Source organism: Rattus norvegicus, chromosome 15, assembly GCF_036323735.1.
Source record: "Rattus norvegicus strain BN/NHsdMcwi chromosome 15, GRCr8, whole genome shotgun sequence".
Taxonomy (NCBI): domain Eukaryota; kingdom Metazoa; phylum Chordata; class Mammalia; order Rodentia; family Muridae; genus Rattus; species Rattus norvegicus.
Window position 1 is genome coordinate 35643899 of NC_086033.1, and position 24107 is coordinate 35668005.

The following is a 24107-nucleotide window of genomic DNA, read 5'->3' on the forward strand; positions in this document are numbered from 1 at the left end:
GTAATGGACAACGTTACCAGCTACCATTTCCAAAGCAAGGTCTGCAAAGCTCTAACATAAACTACTCAGTATGGGAATAGAAGGAGACTGAGAGAAAATATTGCTGCTTCTCCTGTCTGCAGGTTCTGCATCCTCAGGCCCACCCAACTGCAAATGGAAAATAACCAGAAAAAAATATTTTTCATCTGTAGAGAACAGGCACAGGCTGTTTTCTTGTCATTGTCCCTAAACAATGCATCGTGACTTCTGCCACAGCATTTCAGTGCACTGGGAATCAGGAGCCCATCTCGAGCTGATGGAAAGGCGTCAGGGGTAGGTAGGATCGATCTGGATACTATGCTACATTCCTACAGGGGACTTGGGCATCTGTAGGTTCTGGTGAGGAGAAATGTACTAATGTAGTTAAATATTCTCTGAAAAGTCACTTTACAAAGTCTTTACACGGGATTTTGAGCAAGAATTAGTATGCACCTGGGAGGCACCACAAATAAAAATCTTTAGGGTTCGCCTGTTAACCAGAAACATGTTTTTAGGTGAGCAGCTCACGCTCACACATACAGGACCTTGGATTCAGGCCTGAGCACCAAAGGAAGGACTGGAATATACAAATGGTGAAAAGTTATGGGGAAAGTTGACCTGTGTCACATGCCCTCAGCAGACCAAAACCAAGATGACACCATCAGACACATATTTCGACTCGCTAAGACCCAGAACACTGGCTGTACTTAATGCTGCCAGGGGTTCAGAGCGCCAAGAACCCCAACCTGTCCCTGGGAAGCCACAAACAGCGCAGCCACTCCGTAACTTAGTACCGTGGCTCGTTATAAAGCCAAATGTATTTTTGCCATTTAGTCCAGGAAGTCATGATCTTTGGTGTTTGTTCTAAGGAGCTGAACGAAGCCTGTCTACACTAGTCCACACGTGGAGAATGTTTTATAGCATCTTTATTTATATTTCCTAAAACTCACTTCCAGGAATGAATTAACAGTTCATCTGTCACTCTTCGGACTTTCCTTCATTCAGTGTTAAGATGTGGAAGGCCATTAAAATGTGGAGGACGCTTAAATGCACACTGCTAAGTGAAAGACGCCGCTTGGGAAAAGCTACAAACTCCCTGAGCCCGTATACAACAGCCTCAAAAGAGACTAATTATAGACACAGAAAATATCAGTGGTTGCCAGGGAGGGGTGACGAACAGGCAGAGCACAGAGCATTTTCAGGCATCAGAGCTATTTGGTATCGTCCGTTAACAGTGGACACATCCACATGAGAGCACAGACAGAAGACACAACACCAGGACAGAACCTCAATGTCAGCCAGTGGCTCTGGGTGACACTGATGTATCCAGGTAGTTTGATCTATTGTAACGAATTACCAGTGGGAGGGGAATGTTGAAGGTGGGAAGCACTGACTTTTGGGAAGTCCGGGGTATATAAGAAGCAGCCCAGTGGGGCTGGGGATTTAGCTCAGTGGTAGAGCGCTTACCTAGGAAGCGCAAGGCCCTGGGTTCGGTCCCCAGCTCCGAAAAAAAGAACCAAAAAAAAAAAAAAAAAAAAAAGAAGCAGCCCAGTTTTGCAATGAGTCTAACGCTTCTCTAAAAGCTTAAATCTAGGGCTGCCAGCATAACTGCCACCCTAACAGACATTTAAATATCTACCGAGTCTCCACAGGAGATTGAAGGCTAACATTCACATTTGGTTCCTCCAGTCCTCCCTCACTGGCCAGTGTAAGGCTCTCTTCACAATAGAGCCCTTCACAGGTCTAGATCCATGTTCTATGCCAGAGAACCTTAAACCTGGCTTTTACTGTCTCAGAGATACTGCAAAGGCTCCCATGAAAAAATGGGCAATTGCAGTCACAGCTGGGAGGGCGGGATGAGTGAGAGGAAGTGAGGAGAGCAGGGCTACCGCTCCCTGCAGACGCGTGGACCAGGCCTACCTGATGCTTTCCAGGGCGTTCGTTATCTGCTGTTGCTCAATGTCATAGAGTTTCACCTTGAAGCCTCCACTGGCAAACAGCATAGCCCAGCTCCGGCCAATGAGTCCACTAGGGAGAAAACCAGACAGGATGCAGGTCATTAATTCCGCCAATCACTCTTCATGTTCATAACGCAGCAATAAAAATTACACAACAAGAGTTTCTCTATGTAGCCCTGGCTGTCCTGTAACTCACTCATCCCATAGACCAGGCTGCCCCCGAGCTCAGAGATCCACCTGCCCCCGCCTCCCGAGTGTTGGGACCAAAGGTGTGCACCGCCACCACCCTGCCACAAGGTCCCACTCTTACAACATTTAATAAATATCTAAAAAGTTTGCATCTTGACCATGTTATCTCTTAAACCATTGCCTGCTTCTACCTGTACTGGGCACATACAGGGGCAAAGCTGACATCTGTATTGTACACAGAGATGTTCCTCGTTATTTTTCCTAAATGGTACAGTGTGGCACCTGTTTACACAGCCCTTATGTTGGATTGGTGGCACAAGAAATCTAAAAGAACCTAAAAGGAAGATGTGTGTCACCTCTGCAAATGCTACCACTTTCATTTACATAAGAGACTTGAACATCTATGTGGATACCCTCTGATGACCTTAGAACCCTTCACTCTGGAATACTGAGGGACAACTGCATCTTCCCTATCTACCCTCAGGATAATGGCTACCACCATCATCACATTTGATCATGGAATAAGTGCCCAACATTATTAGACACTTTGCTCTGTTAGTCTTTACAATAACCCTAGGAAGTAGATGCCATCAATTCCTCTTTTATACTTGAGGAAAGGACAGCATCAAGGGATTAGATTCAGGCTCGATGCTTGTGCTATGACTAGGAGATGAGGCCAAGAGTCTGACTCAAGAGCCCTTACTCTTTTTTTTAGGTTTTTGTCTTGTTTTTGTAAAGAAAAGTCGAGCTTTTTTTTTTTTCTTTTCTTTTCTTTTTTTCGGAGCTGGGGACCAAACCCAGGGCCTTGCGCTTGCTAGGCAAGCACTCTACCACTGAGCTAAATCCTCAACCCCTCGAGCTTTTATAAGACGTTTTTAATATGCACTCTAAGTATGTGGGTTAAGAAAGACACACCAGAGAGCATGCGCGTGAGCTTCCCTAAAAAGGGAAATCCCCAAGGTCTAACTTTGATTTTTCCTGCTTCCAGACAAGGTCTCCTGTAATAACCCAGGCTGGCCAGAGAGCTGAAGAAAACCTTGAACTGATTCCTTGGCTTCTACCTCTGGAACACTGGGACTTTAGGCATGTGCCACTACCCCAGTTTATACAGTGATGAAGAGCAAAGCCCCAGTTTCTTCTGTGCTGGGCTTCACTCTGCCAGGTGAGATTAGGCCAGAGCCAATGTACCCTGCATTTTACCCGCCCTTACAGACTTATTGTAGAAGACAAAAGGACAAAAAAGTCAGTTTCCAAAGGACTCAAAACAAAGTTATAAAGCACATCTGGGAGCATGGCACACATATAACAAGCCTCTTATCCCAGAAGTAGGGGTTCAAGAAAGAAAAGTCCTGAGTTCAGAGCCAGCATGGACTACATACAGGGTAAGATATGTATCCAAAGAAAGTCCAGAACACTCCCAGGGTCCAAACTGGCTTCTAATCCCATTATCCAATCAAAGGAAGCAGGACACTTTGGAGAAACGGATAGTTCTAGAACTGAGCAAGCTAGATAAAAGATGACCCTGGAGCATTCTACAGCACCAGAAAGCCAGTGCTGAAGGTGATGCCTGCCAGGCCTGGCATATCAAAGGGACACACAACGATTTACAGAGTGCTCAGTAGCAGAGCCAATAAAATCCAATTTTCACTACATAGAAATGAATAAATAAAATTACCCCGCAGAAGAATTCCAATAATTTTATGCAGCCATACCATTCCTAGAGAAATGTGGTCTCACTCTTTGAGGACTGCTCTTGGTTGTCAACTTGAATTTATCTAAAATAACTGAAACCCAAGCAGCTGGGTACGCCTGTGAGGACTTTCCCTTACTTGAATCACTTCAAGTGGGAACACCCACCTTTCATCCCGACCTCGGAGGTGGGAAAATCCACCTTTAATCTTGGTGCCCCTTCTGCTGGCAGCCCAAACAAAGGACACGGAAAAAGGAGGCATTGGCTCTTTGCCTGCTTGCCCTTACTACTCACTGCTAAGCCCATTCCTTCGCTGGCATTACAGCCTACTTCCTCAGGATCCTGGTGCGTACTGAAGACCAGCTGAGACATCCAGCCTCGTGGACAAACAACAACTAGACTCTTGGATGTTGCACTGGGAGACAGCCATTGTTGGACTAGCTGGACCTCAGCCCATAAGCCGCTCTAAAAAACTATATAGATATATAATATATATTTCCATATATAATATACAATATATACACAATATAATGTATATTCATTTGAGATACATACACACACATATACACACATACACACACACACACACACACACACACATATATATATATATATATATATATATATATATATTCATTCTATCAGATCTGAACTCTAATACACCTTCCATCTACCCCAAAATGTAGTTTAAGCAGAGCCACTCTCATAAGTACAGAAAGACAGGAAACGGGGAGTAATTCAGCCTTGGAGAAACCTGGCAAACACGACCTCAGCAGGTGTTCAAGGTCACTATCAATTTCGTTGAGTCATTCTGACTGTTCACTCCCCTGATATGCTGCGATGAGAATGGCCCCTGACCTCTGAGCGCTTCCCCCGTGGCCTCAGTCTAGTCAGGAGCAAAGTATAGGAGAATAAACAGAACTCGATTTCTTGCCAGGTGTCCTTCAAAACTGTCAAGGTCACCAAGAACAAGGAATGTCTCAGAAACGGTCACAACCTAGAGGCGTTGGTACAGAAACAACGAATGTCGTGGCCCCCTCGGCATAGGTGAGGAATTGGCTGCAGGCCTTCCTGCCCCTGTCCTAGTGGGTTCATTACCTAAAATAGCACAGCGTTTGCTCAGAACCTTCCTCCTACCTCTGAGGGTCCCACCTGGATCATCTTTAAACAACTTGCACAACTAACAATGAAAATACATTGTTTACATTCCTAACACTGCCACCCTTTAATACAGTTCCCCATGCTGTGGTGACCCAACCATAAAATTATTTAATTGCTACTTTGTAAGTATAATTTTGCAACTGTATAAGTTATAAGGTAAATATCTGTGTTTTCTGATGGTCTTAGGCAACCCCTGTGAAAGAGTCACTCAACCCCAAAGCGGTGGAGACCCGTAAGTTCAGAACCACAGGAAAAGGCTGCATGCACGAAGCCAGGCACGCTCCTGTCAGTTATTTTCAGTCCATATTTGGTTAAATCCCCAGATATGGATCCCAAGGACACAGAAGTGTCAAGACAGTCTCCTCAAGGGACAGATTCTAGGCAAGCTCCATTGTGGATGATCTTTCATGTGTGGGCCTGCATGAGAGAAGCTGACAATGCCTGAAAGAGAAGGACCTGCCCAAGCAGGACCTTGCTCCTTCTTAATCCCAAGGACTGGGAAGTTCACTGGATGGCACCTGGATCTTTCTGGTACTTATCTCAGCATGCGGATAACGTTTCTGTTAACTTTGTGCAGGGAAGCAGGGGAAAAGTGGAAAGACTGTTTTAGCTTGTTTGAAGGGGTGAACTCCATGCTCTGGGAACCTTTGTAATCTTGGCACAATGTACAGTAGAGCCTGATAAGTGTTTGTTGTTGACAACAAGGACAAAAAGCTGACATACGCTAGTGACAAACTCTGGATAAAGGTCAGTGGCACTTCCTATGGGGTTAACACAAGAGCAACAGCAGATTGCTGGAAATACACAGAGTGCCTGCAATGCCAGCTGTGTGCTAGGCACCATTCCAGCTCCTGAGCTTACAGTGGGCTGAAGACGGCCAACTAACGGAAGTGCTGAGAAAGAGGAAGTAGCTGGAAGAAGGACCTTGAGTAGGAAGTGGTCGGGACAGGGAGACAGTGGAATCTGAAAGCACCATCAGCCACGACGAGGGAGTTGCTGGAGGCAAGGACCAAACCTGAAGGTGTGTGGAAGAGTTGGAGAGTGTTTGCAGGTCCAGGTGGACAGGTCGGCACCACTAGCACAGAGGTGTTAGGAAAGAGAGGCAGAGGATGAGGGCAGAGAGTGGAGGGCAGAGGGGTGATCTCATTACATACAGAGTGCCTCAGAGGTCACAGCAGACTCTAAGCTTTTAATCTGGGTGTGATGGGTAGCTAATGAAAGGTTTTAGATTACAGACATGAACGGACTGGTTTTAACCATTTAAAAGGAGCAATCTGGATCTGGGCATGGTTGACGCATACCAGCACTGGGGAGGCTGTCAAAAGGAATTTGATTTTAAAGGTATTCTTTGTTATACAGGAAGATCCTGCGGCACTCCATCCCTCCCCCCACCCCCTCTGTCTCTGTCTCTTCTCTCTGTCTCTCTGTCTCTCTGTCTCTCTGTCTCTCTGTCTCTCTGTCTCTCTGTCTCTCTGTCTCTCTGTCTCTCTCACACACACACACACATATGCTAGGCAGCAACTGCAGCTCCCAGTCAGCACTGAGATCACCGTGGACACTAGACGCTCCGCTGTGTGCTAGGACCATAAACTGGGATTTGTAGATGGATCGCTGTATTTAGGGCATTTTCCACTCCCGACATTTCACCTTAAGATGGGTTTATCAACATAGCCCTGTCACAGTCATGAAATGTCTGTACTTGGGCAAACACGGGAGTAAAGAGTGCAGAGGCTGTGACAGGACATGGTGGTAAGTGGACAAGGGTGGCAGAAGGAAGAAAAGTGGACAACTGGGTTCTTGATTTATGTCTTAATAATTGCTGGTGACCCATATAGTGTGGGGGGAAAAGAACCAATGCCAAATTATGTTCCAAGAAAGAGTGAAATGTCATTAACTCTGTAGGTGAAGACTTTAGGAAGTAATTAGGAGTTCGGTGCAGCATAGTTTCAAGCGGGGAGCAGACATTAAAGAGGTATAGGGCTAGCACACAACTGGATAGGAACTAGGGTCAGAGTCAAGGCCTGGCCTAAGATATCGATGTGGGCATTTCTGAGAATGAGACTGATGAGATCCCTGGGAAAGTGATGGGTGACCTAGAAGGCAAAGGTTTGGGCTTCGGGACAGTTCAACTTTCTCTCTTTCTTTTTTGTTCTTGTTTGTTTGTTGAGATAGGGTCTCATGATCCCTGGCTGGCCTGGTTATGTAACCAGCAGAATGTTCCAACAGTGGTAGGGAAGTGCTGGCCTGGCCAGATAACTCGGCAAGTACAAGTGGTTATACACATACCTGCCCACCTGAGCTCAGTCCTAGATCCCTTAAGGTGGCAGAAGAGGACTGACTGCTGAGAACTGTCTGACAACCACATATGCCCTGTAGCATGAGCAAGTGCTCTAGATAGCCGGATGGATGGATGATAGATAATAAACAGATGATAGATGATGGATAGATAATAGTAAGATATATACATGATGGATAGATAGATAATGAATATATAGATGATAGATATATAGATAGTAATAGATGTATAGAGAGATGAAAACCAAAGGAGAAGACAGCACATCTGTGTTCACGAGCCACTGGTCAGGTTCAGATTTGGGCTGACACTCAAGTCATTGGGTTTAGCTGGATAAATGGGGATGTGGATCAAGGCAAGGGCAGTCTTAGGGGTCTGGTGTCTGTCTTGATCTCCTGTAATGGGATCTGATGCCCTCTTCTGGTGGCATCACCAGACACTAAGACACTAAGACAGTCTTAGGAGTCTGCCAGGGACGGGCAAGGCAAAAGGAGCCTCTGGATATAACAACCAGTCTCTCAGGAACGGAAGGGATAGGTGGGTATATATCTGGCAGTGTCTCAGCTGTGGGAGGTCTGACTCCATGCTCTACATTATCAGAATCATCTATAATTAAGATAAGATGTGTTGTATTGTATATATACAAAGTTTAATCAAACTCATAGAGCTCTAGAAGGGCAATGAGCAACATGTTAGACTTTAGCCATGTGTAGCTGTTAAAACTTAGATTACAGTCAAGTAAATGTTAAAGTTCCGTTGGTGAGCAGAATGGAACACAGTTCAAGTATTCAATGTCCACGTCTACCAGATTGGACAGCATGATTGGACAGACGACTCTCCACAGGTCAGACATTGGGAGAACTTGCATCTGTTCTGAACACTTCCTTGGTCATTGCTCCCTAAACAGTAAGCAAGCATTTACATGCCATGTACGCTATAATGAGTAAGGCATAAAGATGGGGAAAATTGGGGGGACATGGGAAGGGAATGGACTCCTTGACCAGAATCTGGCTTCAGTCTTTCACCAGCTATGAGTCAACAGTAACAACATCTGCTGTGAAGCTTCTTTGCGTACAGACAATATTCCTTTTTTCTTTCTTTTTTTAAAGATTTGTTTAATACAAGTACACGGTCACTGTCTTCAGATGCACCAGAAGAGGGCATCAGATCCCATTACAGACAGTTGTGAGCCACCATGTGTTGCTGGGAATTGAACTCGGACCTCTAAAAGAGCAGCCAGTGCTTTTAGTCATCTCTCCAGTCCCCAAAATATTCCTTTTATACAAAGGTTTCTTAAGAAGAATGTTAAAACAGCAAAAAGCATATTTAAGGACTAAGAGTATACGGTCTTACTCCCACATGTAAAATATAAATGTCTGGGAATGTCAAAAGTCAGTATAAAGCACGCATTAGCTCTCAGCTCTTGTGGCCTATAGTTTTAATTTATTAGCTGTAATTCTTTCTAATGTACCTCAGAAACTTCCCTGTGATCTCACTGAACTTCATTAGCAACCCTTTGAGATGTATTTTCCGAAGCCACCAAAATCTTTTTTTATATAATAAAATAAAATATAATAAGATAAAGCATATCAGAATTGTATAAAACAAACAGAAGGAAATGAGCCACAGGCAAAGCACAGACCCCCTTGTTCCCACACAAACACTAAATATATACACAGAGGCCCTGGGCATGTGGCCTCAGTCTCTGTGAGTTCACGTGAGCTTTGATCATGTCTGTTTAGGAGCCCTTGTTCTCAATGTCCTCCATCCCCTCCGTCTCTTACACTCTTTCTGCCTCCTCTTCTGCGGGATTCCCTTAGTCTTGAGGGGAAAGATTTGATGATGACATCTTGTTTAGCGTCGAGTGTCCCCAGGTCTCTCACTCTCTGCACGTCTGGCTGTAGGTCCCTATACTTGTTCCCATCTGCTGCCGGGGGAAGTCAGAAGCCACCAAAATCTCACATGTGGTTATTATAAAGACATGTAAGCACCCCTTTCTTTTCAGAAGCTCACCTCATGTACTTTTCCTAGGCCTTAACTCTATATTAAAATCTCGCTTAATAAATTCCAACTCTGCTTCTTACTAACTGGCCACAAAATTCTTTTCTGCAGCAAAGTCAAGAATCCCAAGCTTTACAATAATAGAAGTTTCTAGAAAAGCTTCCTCAGCTATGTCTCTAGCCCATTAGTTGTCTGGCAATGACTAAAGTATGAAGCGCATAGGTTCTATGCAAATACTCCATGTAAGAAATTTGAGCATCAGATGCTTGGTATCCTGTGAGGCAGGGTAGTTACCAGTTGGGATCAACCATGTAGAGAACATCTCATCTTTGTGCAAAGTTCTGTTCGACTGAGTTGTTCTAAAACATAAAAAAAAAAAAAGGAAACCCATTCAATGGCAAGCCACGCTTTGAAGAGAAGGGTCTTAGGCTGAAGATTTATTTCTCTTCTTTAAATAGGCCTCCTACCTGTAACCCAGCCCTCTCAAAGGCCTTTAGCTAATGGCTGGCCAGTTGAGGGCTGTTTTGAATGTCCACTGACATATAAACAGAAAGTCTTAAACTGTTGAACAGTTATGTTATGTTTATCAGAACGGTGACTTATTTAACCACAAAAGAAGCCTCAGATGTGGTCTACCTCCTGGCTGTAGTGCCACTGTGGGGATTCCAGTAATGAAATCACTCTGTGATAACTCAACCCAAGCTGGCCTGGAACTCTCTATCTGGTCCAAGCCACGTTTCAACTCTTGATCCTCCTGACTGCTAAAATTTCAGGAGTAACCCACCAGACCTGGTGGGTTTAAAAAACAAACAACAAACCAACAGAAGCCAAGAACTTATCAGAGCTTAGATATGGTATTGCATGCCTAAAACTCTAGTCCTCGGTCCCCAGCTCCGAAAAAAAGAACCAAAAAAAAAAAAAAAAAAAAAAAAAAAAACAAAACTCTAGTCCTTAGGAAGTAGCAGATAGAGTCAGGAGGCTTAGAAGTCCAAGGGCAGCCGAACCTACAGAAGATACAGTCTCAAAAAGAAAAAAAAAACTGATGAAAGGGTAAAAAAGGAAAGAAAAAGAAAAGGGAAAATTTCCCCTTCATGTTTAAATTTAGGAAGACCCTGTCGAGTACCCATCCAATCTGTACCTCGCCCAATGCTGATCAAACTACAACCATAGCGTGGTGTGGCCTCAGACTCCTGTGCTGACACACTGTGACAATGAGGACGGACAGAGGAATGGTGGGCTGCAGACACAGGCAGAGGAACCGGTCGTGCTGCCAGCTACACACATACAGAAGGGGGTGTTCTCTCCCTGGATCTATAAAAGTAAAGGTCAAAGACTAAGAGAGAGGAGGCCACTGTCCAGCAAACTCCTTCAGCCTGGACTGCATTTCAAAGCTGTTGGGAGGGGGCTGGTCCTGTTCGATGTTGTTAATTATCTCTGCTGGCCAGTGCTGAGGAGCAAACACAAGGCTCCCTGTACACTGGGCAATTGCTGTACCTGTTGCTGAACCACTTCTCCGACACAACAAGAACTGCTTTTGTTGTTTGTGTTTATTTTGTTTAGCCCACAATCTCACGTTCTGCTGAAGCATTATGGGTGTTGGGATTAAGAGGGTGCACTACAGTGCCTCACTTAACAACATTCATATTTATTTTTTATTATTATATTTTATGTGTTTGGGTGTGTGTGTGTGTGTGTGTGTGTGTGTGTGTGTGTGTACGTGCATGCATGCATGTGCAAGTGTGTGAAGTGTCTGAGGAGGCCAGAGGCGGGCTCTGGACTCTCTGGAACTGGAATTACAGGTGTTTGTGAGCCACCATGTTCGTCCTGGGAATTGAACCCCAAGCCCTCTGGGAAAGCAAACAGTGTTCTTAATAATCTGAACCATCTCCCCAGTCCTCTTCCATTTCTTTGAGGCAACTACTACAACATTCAGTTTCTTGGCACGGCTTGCATTTGTAGCACACAATGACCCTAGTCATTCCAACGGCACCCGTGGCTGGGAAGCTCCTGCCTGTCCTCTCTGCTTTGTCATCCCGATTGCTATGTAATTAACGACCTCCCTGTCCGTAAGGGTTCTACCACCCTCTAACTCTAACTGAACCTCGGAGACACCTGGAATCCATACGACAAGAGCCCAGAGAGGAAGAAATGCAAGTCCTTCCCATTTGATGCATCTTAAAGTTTCAAAATTCCTAAATCTATCACAAAAGTTACCTTGGGACACAGCAGGAAAGCATCAGGGAAGACTCGAGTGGCAAAGTCGGTCCTATTATAGCTTTACCACTAATGCCTGCCAGATTTGAATAGTCACTCTGGATCGGTTTTATTATTTTATATATTTATTCATTCTTTCTTTCTTCTTTTCCTTTCTTTCTTTCCTTCTTCTTTTCCTTTCTTTCTTTCCTTCTTCTTTTCCTTTCTTTCTTTCTTTCTTCTTAAAGATGTGTCTTATGCAGTCATGGATGGCTTCAAATTTAACAGCAATCCTTCTGCCTCAGCCTCCTGGGTGCTAGGATTTCAGGCACCACCAAGCCCGTCTCTAGCTACTTTTAAATTTCTCTGTCTGTTTACAGCTACCTCTTGGTGAGGACAAGCTGCCCCTAAGCTCCTAATTTAACTGAGCTGCATGAAGTTGGCTATTATTAAATGTTTCCTAGGAGGGGCGCATTAGCGCTGTCACTGACTCAGAGGCAGAGCTTGTGTATCTCTATGGCTGGTCCACTGTGTGTGGAAGAATTAACAGACATTTTTCAGGGAGTACTCGGGACAACACTTTGAAGAAAATAATCTGTCTCAAAGAGTTTTATATTTAAAAAAAAAATGCGGGGTTGGGGATTTGGCTCAGTGGCAGAGCGCTTGCCTAGGAAGCACAAGGCCCTGGGTTCGGTCCCCAGCTCCAGAAAAAAAGAACCAAAAAAAAAAAAAATGCAACTTAAGAGCCCCCACTCCATATTAGCGCAAGAGCTCGGCATACCCACGATACAACTCACAGACCACATGAAGCTCAAGAAGAAGGAAGAAGAGAGAATGGATGCTTCAGACCTACTTAGAATGGGGAGCAAAATAATCTGGAAATGCAGGGACCAAGAGTGGAGCAGAGCCTGAAGGAAAGGCCATCCAGAGACTGCTCCACCTAGGAATCCATCCCATCAGCAGACACCAAACCCCCTCACTATTGCTGATGCCAAGAACCACTTGCTGACATGATCCTGGTATGGCTGTCCCCTGAGAGGCTCTGCCACTGCCTGACCAATTCGGATGCGGATGCTCGAAGCCAACTATCGAACTGAGCATGGGGACCCCAGTGGAAGAGTTAGGGGAAGGACTAAAGGAGCTGAAGGGGACTGCAACCCCATAGGAAGAACAACAGTATCAACTCACCAGACCCCCACCCGAGAGCTCCCAGGGACTAAACCACCAACCAAAGAGTACACATGGAGTGAACCATGGCTCCAGCCGCATATGTAGCAGAGCATGGCCTTATCTGGCACCAATGAGGAAAGGCCCTCGGTCCTAAGAAGCTCAATGCCCCAGTGCTAGGGCAGTGAGTCAGGAGTGGGTAGACGGGTTGGGGGATCACCCTCATAGAGGCAGGGGGAGGGGGAAGAAAGTGGAGGGGGTGGTTGTGGAGGGGAAACCAGGGAGATAACATTTGAAATGTGAATAAAATAACCGATAGAAAACCCTTAAAAAAAGATCCCCCCAACTCCTACTGAGGACTTGTTGATTGTTGGTGGCTTCTGGCAGAGGGAAAAGTCAGTTTTCTTTAGATGTAAGGCCCCTGGGACGTTAACTACCTGCTCATGGATGGTTTCATACCCATGAGTATATATGAGCAGTCCAAAAAGTCACAATATTGGGAGGTATGAGTAGAGGGTAAATATGATCAAAATACATTTTATCAAATTCTTAAATAATCCATAAAATGTTATATTAAAATTACAATTGCCCCAAAGCAAAATTCTGGAATCTTATTAAAGAGGAAGATTCTAGAGTATAAATTTCCTGTTTAATATTGTACTGGCTAGTTTTATGTCAACTTGACACAAGCTGGAGTCATCAGAGAGGGAGCCTCAACTGAGAAAATATCTCCAGAAGACCTGGCTGTAGGCCAGCTTGTGGGTCATTTTCTTAACTGATGAATGATATAGGAAGGCCCAGTCCATTATGGGCGGGGCCATCCCTGGGCTGGTGGTCCTGGGTTGAATAAGAAAGCAGGCTGAGCAAACCATAAGGAGCAAGCCAGAAAGCAGCACCCCTCCATGGCCTCTGCATCAGCTCCTGCCTCCAGGTTCCTGCCCTGTTTGAGTTCCTTCCTTGACTTCCCTCAGTGATGGGCTACCACCTAGAAGTGTAAACAGAAATGAACCCTTTCCTCCCCAAGTTGCCTTAGTTATGGTTTCTTCACAGTAATAGAAACCCTAATGAAGACAAATATCAAACAACATCCTCCAAGGCCTTCACGTATGTGGGGTGATCTCTATGGGAAACATTTAAACATCTGTCGCCTGGGACCAGGGAGAGTAGATATGGATTAAAGTGTAAATGTGGGCAGCACAGTATCAGCACGTGGGGGAAGCTTCCAGGAGCAAAATTTATCTTAGAGAAGACCAACCCCGAGCTGAGAACTAAATCCTACCTCTGGTGAAAAGAGGGTACAAGAAAAGGCAAATCCAGCACCAGGAGATGCAGTGCTTTAAACCCTGCCCTCCGTGCTCACACCCATCCCACCACACCCCACACTCTCCCCAGATAGCTGCCCTAAACAAGCTCGAGTCTAGGTTTACCAACACAGAACAGTGTGCAAATGACCTCAGCACTGCGATCCCGGTTGTGTAAAGTTCATGTGACGAAGTGACAGCCTGGGAACACCACTCAATGCCCATCTGCCCACATCTCTATTCCAGTTACCAGAGTTGTCACTTCCTGGTTCTCCGTCTTTCGATCCTACAGCCTCAGACCACTGACTTTGGTTATTTTGGATTTTTTTCCCCTCCATCCTTAATTCCCAAAAGTCTACTCTTTCCTGCCATTTTAAAACAGCCTGCCCAGAAGCTCATAGCGTTAAATGGTCCTAAGGAAAAGTCGCCTTGGTAGCAAGAGCAACAGAAAACAATTAAATCGAGGCCAAATTTCCAGATGGGTATGTTCTGTAATCCCAACACTGAGGGGGCTTTGGGGAAGAGACTGAGGCAGAAGGACAAGAAGTTCAAGGTCATCGTCATGGACACGGGAGTGAGTCCTAGAACAGTAACTTTTATTCCCTGCTGTAATTGTCTCCGAGGTTTACTACCTCCATCTGCTAACCTTGGACTAGTCCTGGAAGCTTCTAGCTACTCCAGGCCTAGAAAGTTTCCAGCCTCTGAGACTTACTGCTGAACAAGCTCACCCCTTCCTAGTTCTTTCTGAGCTCTGATTAGCTGGTTCAACTCAGCTGTTCTAGCTCAAACTCCTCTCAGGGCTGACTGATTCCATCTGGCTTCTCTCTCAGTTTCTCCTTAATTACTCTGCTTGGCCTTCAGCTGACTCGGGCAATCTGTTCTAATCTGACTCATTCTGTCTTCATCTATATCTAGCTTGTTCTCTCTTCAAACTTTTTGTTTTTAAACTCTCTTCCTAAAACTGCCTCCTCCCTCTTTGACACTGCCCCTCCAGTGGCTTCCCTTTCCTTTCTCAGGAGAGTTTGAGCATATCCTAGTCTGTCAGACCTTTCTCTGATCCATCACTGTCTGCCACTCAATTAGACATCGATTTCAAACATGGGTGCCTCCTTCTATAACTACTTTACCTCTGTTATTCGGGGTTAAAGGCATGTAGTGTGACAGGGTGTGACTGTATCCTATCTAGAGGGACTAAAGGTGTGTGCTAAGGCTGGACCACACCACAACTAGAAACAGCTTTTTTTCAGTAAATAACACAACCTTGGCATTCACAGTAAGATTAAACATCCTGCATCAGGGTCCAGCTTGGGCTAAATGAACTTGGCCCCCCACCACACACCATATGGCACATATTCACAGTTCTAGCACTTACAGGGCTGAGGCAGGAGAACCATGAGATCAGGGCCAGCCTAGGCTACATAGTAAGATCCTAGATCAGATAGGGTAAAAAGGACATAGGGTATAGGTCAATAAAGAACTTACCCACACTCGTAGGGTCCCGAGTTTAATCCCCACGCTTCAAGGAAAAGGGAAAGAAAGGGAGGAAGGGGCAGGATAGAGGAAGGAAAGAGAAAGGGAAGCCCAGGGAGAGGCCTGGGGTGTAAAGGTTCTTACCATGCAAACCTAGGGACCCAATCTGGGTTTAACCCCAGACCCCACATAAGGGTATGGGGAAAACCAACTCCACAGAGTTGTTCTTTGATCTCTACTCAGACTACATACATTATGTACATACATACCTACCTACACACACCTACACACACACACACACACACACACACACACACACATATTTTTTTAAAAACTTATCTAACTTCTTTCAAAGGAAAACAGTGGATCACTGCCAGGTCTATTTCTGTGTTGTTTTTGGTTTTGTTTGAGACTTTTGCCCAGGTTGGCCTGGAACTTGAGATCATCATGTCTCCACCTCCCTAGGGCTACAGGTGTGCAGCCTTGCCAAGCGCTTTGTCCAGGTATTAAGGAATTGATTTACATTCTGGGCACCATCTGTTTAATGGATGTTCCTGTGAGTCACCCATGGGGCCCTGAAAGATAGAGACGGTGAGTGGTAGAGAGGACAGAAATAAAGTTGCTAGAGAGGAGAGAGATGGTACAAGATTGGAGATATAATATAGATAGGTAGATGAATGATTGACAGCTGGACAGGCAGGTGAGGAAGAAGGATGGGGGAGGGGAGTAAGCAGAAAACAGAGCTTTCACATTAGAAGACAATGGTCCCAGGTCATCCTGTGGTCCTTAAGATGTTCCAGCCCCCTCTACTTCCCTGTGCATGAACTCAGAAATAACTTTCTGTTGAGTCTCTCTCCTTGGGAGACTATGAACCACCCACAGCCAGATGAACGCAGAATTCAGTCAAAATCCCACTTGACGCCTGTCAGGTGCAGGCAGAGAACTACTTCCCAACAGAGATCTGCAAAACCTAGCCCTTGACACCAGTGGCTCTCACAAAAGGCGAGGCAGCACAATTCACCACAGGGGCAAAGTGCACTTTTTGATATTTCTTGACCATTCAACCGCAGGCATCCACGGGAAAGGACAAAGGTACAGTTAATTCCACAGCTCTGTAAGAGAGAAAACAGCAACAGCATTCTGACACTTTCCTCCCAAGGCTTCTCAGGGAAAAAGCCTGAACTTGGGACTGGTCTGCAGGCAGGACAACAGGTAGCCAAAAGTGTGAGCAGGAACATGAATCCACTCCTTTAACAGCTACCAACCAATACTAGTTACTATGTGTTGCCACACGTTGATAGAATTTTGGACAGCTAGCACGTTGATAGAATTTTGGACAGCTAGCCAATGAAAGATGTTCTAAATGTCCTTATTTTAAAAACAAAAAAGCAATAAGGGGAGAAGGGGAAGCATGAGAGCAGAAATTGGTGTGTCAGATGAACTTGGGCTGTTAAAGTGACTCAGCCTCCCGCCTTGGCATTCACACAGGAAAGCGGGTGTCCTGAGAGGACAAGAGTTCTGCCTCCAGAGACCTATCAGCCTAGCCCAGTGGTGTATATGAACGAACCTCCTTGCCAACCCAGGTCAATACCCATCAGTTACTACTTGGGTAAATCTCTTGTCTGCGCTCTTAATAAGAATAAGCTGTTTTCAAGCTGGGCGTGGTGGCACACACACCAGCAACCCCAGTAATCAGGGGTATTTGGCAAGAAGATCAGGAGTTGAAGGATAGCCTCAGCTACCTAGAAACTTTGAGGCCAGGATGAGCTACATGAGACCCGCGTCTCAAAAGCATTAGAACAAATTTTCGCAGGTTTATCGCTAGAATTCGTGCTTGATGCCGGGCACCTCTGGTAGCCCTGCACCTCTGAGCTATCCAGTCTGCGCTGACAAAAGTGACCCCCACACCGACTTAAGGCTCTCCTCACTGCTCAGCCAAGCCAAGGCCACCACCTTATCTCCTGCCAGGCTACCTCCGGAGCCCAAGTGCGAAGCGCCTGGAGAAGCGAGGTACAACCTGATGCCCACCCGAGGCACCCACGGCCGCCCGCGGAAGGTCACTCGTTCCGGACGCTGCCAGGGCGCCAGCCATTGCAGCACGGCGCCACGGAGACCTTTACCTGCCTATGATCACCACCCCGCCCGCTGCTGGGGACGCCATGGCAGATCCGGGCCTGGCCGTACAGCTGCGCTAGCGGAGGGAGCCAGCAAAGCTGAGCGGGTGGCGGGCCAAGCTAAGGCTGGGTGCCTGGGTGGGCGTGCTCAAGCCTCGTGATGTAGCCCCATTGGCTGACAACCTCCGGGGAGGCGCCAAGGCGCAGGAGGGGCGGAGCCCTCGGGGAGAGGCGCCAGGATTGCCACTGGGAACGTGGGAACGTGGGAAGGTGGATGGAAGTAGGGAAGACCAGACACATCTGAGCTGAGCAGTTTCTACCAAAGGAAACCATTAAACCAGGAGCGGATACTGCCAGGTTGACCCAAAGCTTCATCCCAGAGACACTTTCAAGAAAATGTTCCTTTAAAGACGTTAGCACCAGTTTATCACTTTAAGGACTTTTGTTTCACAGTTTATCTTCTATTCTGCACTGGAAATCCAGGTCTGGTGAGATACCTACAGCCTGGCTTCACTGATGTGAATGGAGATCTGGGGACTTAGGGACAGCTACAAAGGGAAACTCCGGATATGTCACTCTGAGAAACGGAAGGACGCGTTTGAATTCCTTGTAGCGAACCTACAGCTTCTGTGTGCCTTACTTCCTCCTTGCAGAGGCGTGCAGTGCCTAGTGTGTTAAGAAAAAAAAAAAAAAAGAAAAGAAAAGAAAGAAAGAAGAAGAAAGAAAAGCCAAACAGGGCGTGGTGGAACGCACCTGCTCTGTCAGAACCTAGGAGACTGAACCAGGAGTTCCGGCCGACCTTGGGCTACATTTAGAGACAGCAAAACAGTGTTGGAAAAAAAAAAAAAAGTCTAGTGCCCTGGCCCTGACACCTGGCTCATAATAGTTGAGACCAGAGAAGAGAGTAATCACACTGCATGGCACAAGTTCTGTGCCCACAATCAAATCGGAAGTGGAAACACTTCAAGGCTAGCAGTTTGGGAAAAGCTGAAAACAGAACACACTGACACTGACAGATTCAGGAGAGTAGACACTTGCCTTATCCCCCCCCCCCCCCTTGCTGGGGATACGGAAAAGAGAAGCCTCTGAGGAGGTCAGGCTTTTAAACAATTCCACAAATTATCAATAAACATTTGAAGATGCCAAGCCTCGTTTAAATGAGATGAAAAGTGACACAAGGAAAACACCTTTTACCCATCAAATCGGCCAGATTATACCGATGACCAGTCCCTCTCGGCAAGAGAGGTTGTGCTGACTGGTTTTGTGTCATCTTGACACAGCTGGAGTCAACAGAGAGGAAGGCGGCTCAGTTGAGGAATTGCCTCCATGAGATCCAGCTGTAAGGCACTTTCTCAATTAGTGATCAGTAAGGGAGGGCCCAGCCTATTTTGGGTGGTTCCATCCCTGGGCTGGTGGTCCTGGGTTCTATAAGAAAGCAGAGTGAGCATAGCCATGTTGAGCAAACCAGTAAGGAGCTTCCCATATGGTCCCTGCATCAGCTCCTGCTTTCAGGTTCCTGCCCTGCTTGAGTTCCTTTGGTGATGGACAGCAACTGGAAGAGTAAGCTGACTAACCCTTTCCTCCCCGACTTGCTTTTTGGTCATGGTGTTTTTGTTGAAGTAATAGAAACCCTAACTAAGACACAAATATACATTTTCTTACAAAACCTAAGGCAGCTTTAAACTGCCTCTTCCTTTCCGAAGAAGAGGGTCAAATGACTTAGGTTCTGAATGCTATCTTGTCCTAACTCTGTTTTGTGTCTGCCTAGATACCCCTCAGTCTTCAACCCCCCCACCAAAAGCCATATCTGCCTTGGCAACGCTTTTTTTATTTTTCTGTCCATGATCCTGACTATGATCCAGGCATATTAACCAAAATAATTAATGTTTGCACAAGCTAAAGTTAAAACAACTAAGAGGATATATAACTAAAATAGAATGTTCATGTAGTGTCTGAAAAACATTGCTGAGTTCTACAAGAGAACTTAGATGTTACTAGGACACCCCCAAATTCCTCACGGATGCGAACCCCACATCTAGCACTAATGCAGTTGTGGGTTTTGTTTTAAAAACATGTGCCCCTGAACTTGAACATCAAGAGACATTTTTGGAGTCATGAGGCCATGTTGGTCTAGCTATTAATAAAGGACTCGTGTGCTTATAATAGGTTTAATTAGCCTGGTTGCCCATAGCTACCTCTTAAGGATCACTTCGAGGTCACAGTAAGTCCTTTGGGAGAGCATCTGTCACAGCTCAGACTCCAAAACTTCCATCTCCTGATGCTAACAGTTTCTGAGACAGACACAAAAGATCTGGGGACCAGAGTAAGGACCATGCACTCCTCACTACTGGAGGCAGGTGCCCAGTACAAAGTTTTCTGTTTGGGCAAATGGAAGTTCCAAGCCGTTCCCCACTGCAAACAGCAGGTCCTCCTTGTGCCTGGGTTTTGGGGCTTCGAGGAGCCCTCTAATGAATGCCCAGTGGCATTCATTGCTAATCTCAGATAGGCAGGATGCTGGGGAAGGAGGATTGCTTGATTTCAGAAGTTCATGGCCAACCTAGACAACTAGGTAAGACCCTCTCTCTAATTAATTAATTAGAACTAAAAACAAAATCAAGAGAGCCCCTTGCAAATACCCTAACACTGGTCTGTCCTTACTATCATTCTAAGAAGCTTACCTCTTCATTTGTAGGTCTTTTCATCAATAAAATAATACAAAGTTCATTTGTTAGCTAGCAACTGGGTGAAAATCTTAGACCCTTGGTTATTAATACATTACATTGTTTAAAATGCAAGGGTCTTTTGTTGTTGTTTGTTTCTTTGTTTTGCCATGCTGGAGGTCAAACCAAGGCCTCATGACTGCTAGGCCAGTGCTGTACCATGGAGTTACTACCTCCCCGGTTTATATGAACCTTTGGGCTTAATTCTAATTCTAAAACCTGTTTTTACAAAAATAAGGAGAGAGGGGGAGATAGAGAAAGTAGTTTATTCCAGCATGGTTTTTAAATGAATATTCACTGATTTAAAATTGCTTTAAAGACAACATGATTCTCAGAGAACGTCGGCACATGGTGGGAAGGGACTCTCGTCACCCTAACCATGGCACACATGGCTCTGACAGGCCTTGCCCTTCTCCCTCATTCCCTATGCCTTGCTGAAAAATGTCAGATTACTTTCCTAAACTAGTATCTAGTCCCTTATTTGACCAATACCTCCTCCTGGGGCTGACCACTAAGGCCCAGCTATCAAATAATCAAAAGCACCCTTTGGCTCACCTAATTAACATAGCCAATTAAAATTAAACTCCTCATCCTATGGTGTTTCCCATTTTACCCCAATAAACCACCATTTGCCTATGGGCCATGTCTGTCTCCTCTCTATCCAAAGGCAATCCTTTGTCCCTTTAAGGCAAATAAATCAATTCCCCTTGTGCTGAGAACTTGGTCTTGGAGGTCCTGAGTGGAAACTTTTCCTTTCCCGGCAAAGTTAGAGAAACAAAGATTCAAGCATCTAAGTACCTTCAGGCACAGCAGGAAGATCACTCCAAAACAGAGAATGTAGCTATCTTAGAGCAAGAGTCGGTCTGGGTGACTTCAATGTAGCTCAGTTTGGTAGAGTGTTTTCCTGGAGTGCACAAGGCTCTAGGTTTTACCCTTAACACCACGTAAAATGGAAGCAGTGGCTTGTGTCTGGAATTCCAGCACTTCGAGAGGCAGAGGCAGCAGGATCAAAAGTACCAACTCAAGATCATTCTTAATCAAATACTGAGCTGGAGACAAGAGAGAAAGAGAGAGGGGAGAGGGTCCCAGGGGAGATGGAGAGACCTCATTAGGTCACTGGGCACATATTCCTCAACTTCATGTAGTTCTGGGAGACCCTCGTGAGCTGCCGCCCAGTGAATTAGAATAAATAAGGCCAACTCGCCACACACGTCTCCCTGCAGCTATGTTTTCATTCCCTCTTCATTGTGCTGTAGGTTTCTGAGGAGAAAAATTCACCAATGGCCTTACCAAGCTTCGAGCTCTGCCTTTCTACACCACTGGCTGGCCAGGCAAGATACGCTCACTGAAGCAACAGTGGGATGACTGTTTGGGGAGCAGCCAACTCCCTTCTAATTAGATATGAGGCCCCACAGAAGGGTCAGGAGCCTATGGCTGGAGAAGTCACAGACCCTGGAGGGCAAATTTGCCAATGATATTTTTGCAAATGGACATGTAGTCAAACTACCTTCTCTCTATATACCCAAACAAGCCCCTCCTCCAGTCAAAGGTGCAAAACAGATCCCGCAGGTAAAACCTCAAGCCCGGGTGTATTAGCCAGGGCTCTTTAGAGGAATAGAAGTAATAGAATAAATACATATAATATATACCACATATGTACTAGGCACTAGTTAGGGCTTTACTGCTGAGACACCATGACCAAGAAAAGTCTTATAAAGAAAAGCATTTAGTTGGGGCTGGCTTTCAGTTTCAGAGGTTCAGACCATCATCATCACGACAGGGAGCAGGGCAGCATGAAGGCAGACCTGGGCGGGGGAGGAGCCAAGAGTTCTACATCTTGATCAGAAGGCAGCCAGGAGAAGACTGTCTTCCACAGGACGCTAAGAAGAGGATCTGATTCCACACTGAGCAGAGCTTGAGCCTAAGCAAAGCCTGCCTACACAGTAACAGACTTCCTCCAACAAGGCCACATCTCCTAATAGTGCCACTTCTATAGCCAAGCATTCAAACATGGGGGCCAAACCTATTCAAACCACCACAACTACATATGTGTGTATGTATGTGTGTTTGTGTGTGTGTGTGTGTATATATATATATATATATATATATATATATATATATATAAAATATTTAAAAAGGCTTACAGGCTGTGGTCCAGCTAGTCCAGCAATGTCTGTCTCCCGATGTAACATCCAAGAATCCAGAATCTAGTAGAATCCCAGAGAAGTGGGCTCTATTGCAAGTGAAGGAATGGACTTATTAGTGAGGGCCACAGCGAGCAGGCAAAGTGAAATCAAGCTTCCTTCTTCCATGTCCTTTATATAGGCTGCCAGCAGAAAGTGTGGTCCAGATTAAAGTTGGACCTTCCCACTTACCTTCTAGAGATAAGGATTAAAGGTCTATTATCCTACCTCAAAAGGTCCAGATTAAAAGTGGGTCTTCCCATTTCAAATTCAGTAGTAATAGATGTAATTATTAAAAATAAATTCTGGTGAGTGGGCACCAAGACAACTCCAACCCAGCGCCATGAGAAGACACCCAGAGGCCCTGGGAACCACTAACATGAGCAAGTGAGTGGAGAGATAGAAGAGAATGAGAAACAGAACGGTGTGTGCACAATGAAAGAGAGGGGAAACTGGAGAGCGGAGTGGGTGAGGCTCACCCTGATGCTGGCTATGCCACCTGAGACCATGGTAAATAATTATGGTTCTGGTCCCATGCTGTCACTAGGGGTCATGTGGCACTGTAGCAATAGGAGTCTATGTCAATATCTGATATCCATGATCTATGTTACCACCAAAGGCCATGTGGACATCCTTGGTCTGGGACTCCTGGGAAGTATACTGATATTTGAAGGCTGTATAAAGCAGTCCCTGTAGCCTGGATAGCACCGTAGAGCAGGCCCTGGTGTCCTGAGAGCAGGTGGGCAGAGCTGGAGAGCTGGTCCAGGTGGTGTGAGCATATTAGAGCTGTCAGGCTGACCAACTCAGCTACTACCCAGGTTCAAGGGATTGAGCTGGCTCACCCCAATGCCTACTCCACATGTGAACTACTAGAGCATGTGAAGGGGCTGGTCCTCCAGAACCAAAGCTGCAGAATCTCTGTGACACAGGGCAACAAAAGGATAGCCCAGAGGAGTCCCAGTGAGGATCCAGTATTGATATAACAGAAGCCAGAGGTCTCAAACCAATGAGTCACTGCAATGAACATTTGCAAGAAAAGCTGTTTGGGCAAAGTGATGCACCACAGTTTTCACTGAGAGATTTTGTCTGCTTGCTTGCTTGCTTGCTTTCTTGCTTGCTTGCTGGTTGTTTTTTTTGTTTGTTTCCTTTTGGGAGGAGCTTGCAAGGGTGGAGGATGGATATGGAGGGACTGAGAGAGGAGTAGGGTTGGGGTACATGATGTAAATTTCACAAAGAACCAATAAAATGTTTTTTTTAAAAAAAAATACCTTACAGCCACTTACTTCCAAGTATAATCAACAACCAAGAACAGCCATCAGATTTGGGGTTACCTTTGGGGTAAAGATAACTGGAAACATCTGGGTCATAAACTACTTACAGGATAAAAAAATTGCTGGGTCCAAACCATATGTGTATCCTGAAGGAAATAGCTAGAAAAGATAAGATCAGAATCGGGTCCTTGTAGCACAGTGGGGACTGCGAATTCTGCAGAGCCACCCCCCAGCCTCCAACAGTCAGAGCACACGGAACCAGCTCCCATCCTCTGGGACACGAGCTGTAACTAAAGCCCCCCATGGGCTGTCTGATAAACTGACCGGGACTATCCCCTGTAAGTACCAATGTCTGTAAATAATGTTTTCAGCCTAAGA

At 45.6% G+C, this 24107-nt stretch overlaps 1 protein-coding gene across 1 annotated transcript in view; it reads right to left on the reverse strand.

The window, feature by feature from the left end:
* The window catches only part of Cryl1 (crystallin, lambda 1), a 118936-nt gene extending 101271 nt beyond the window's left edge, over positions 1–17665 (reverse strand). Inside the window, exons 1-2 of the mRNA NM_175757.3 lie at positions 17562–17665; positions 1939–2046 (exon numbers count right to left, since the gene is read on the reverse strand). Coding sequence (NP_786933.1) covers positions 1939–2046; positions 17562–17602 — 149 coding nt within the window. The 5' untranslated portion in view covers positions 17603–17665. The remainder of the gene's footprint in view (positions 1–1938; positions 2047–17561) is intronic.
* Positions 17666–24107: the final 6442 nt, after the last annotated feature.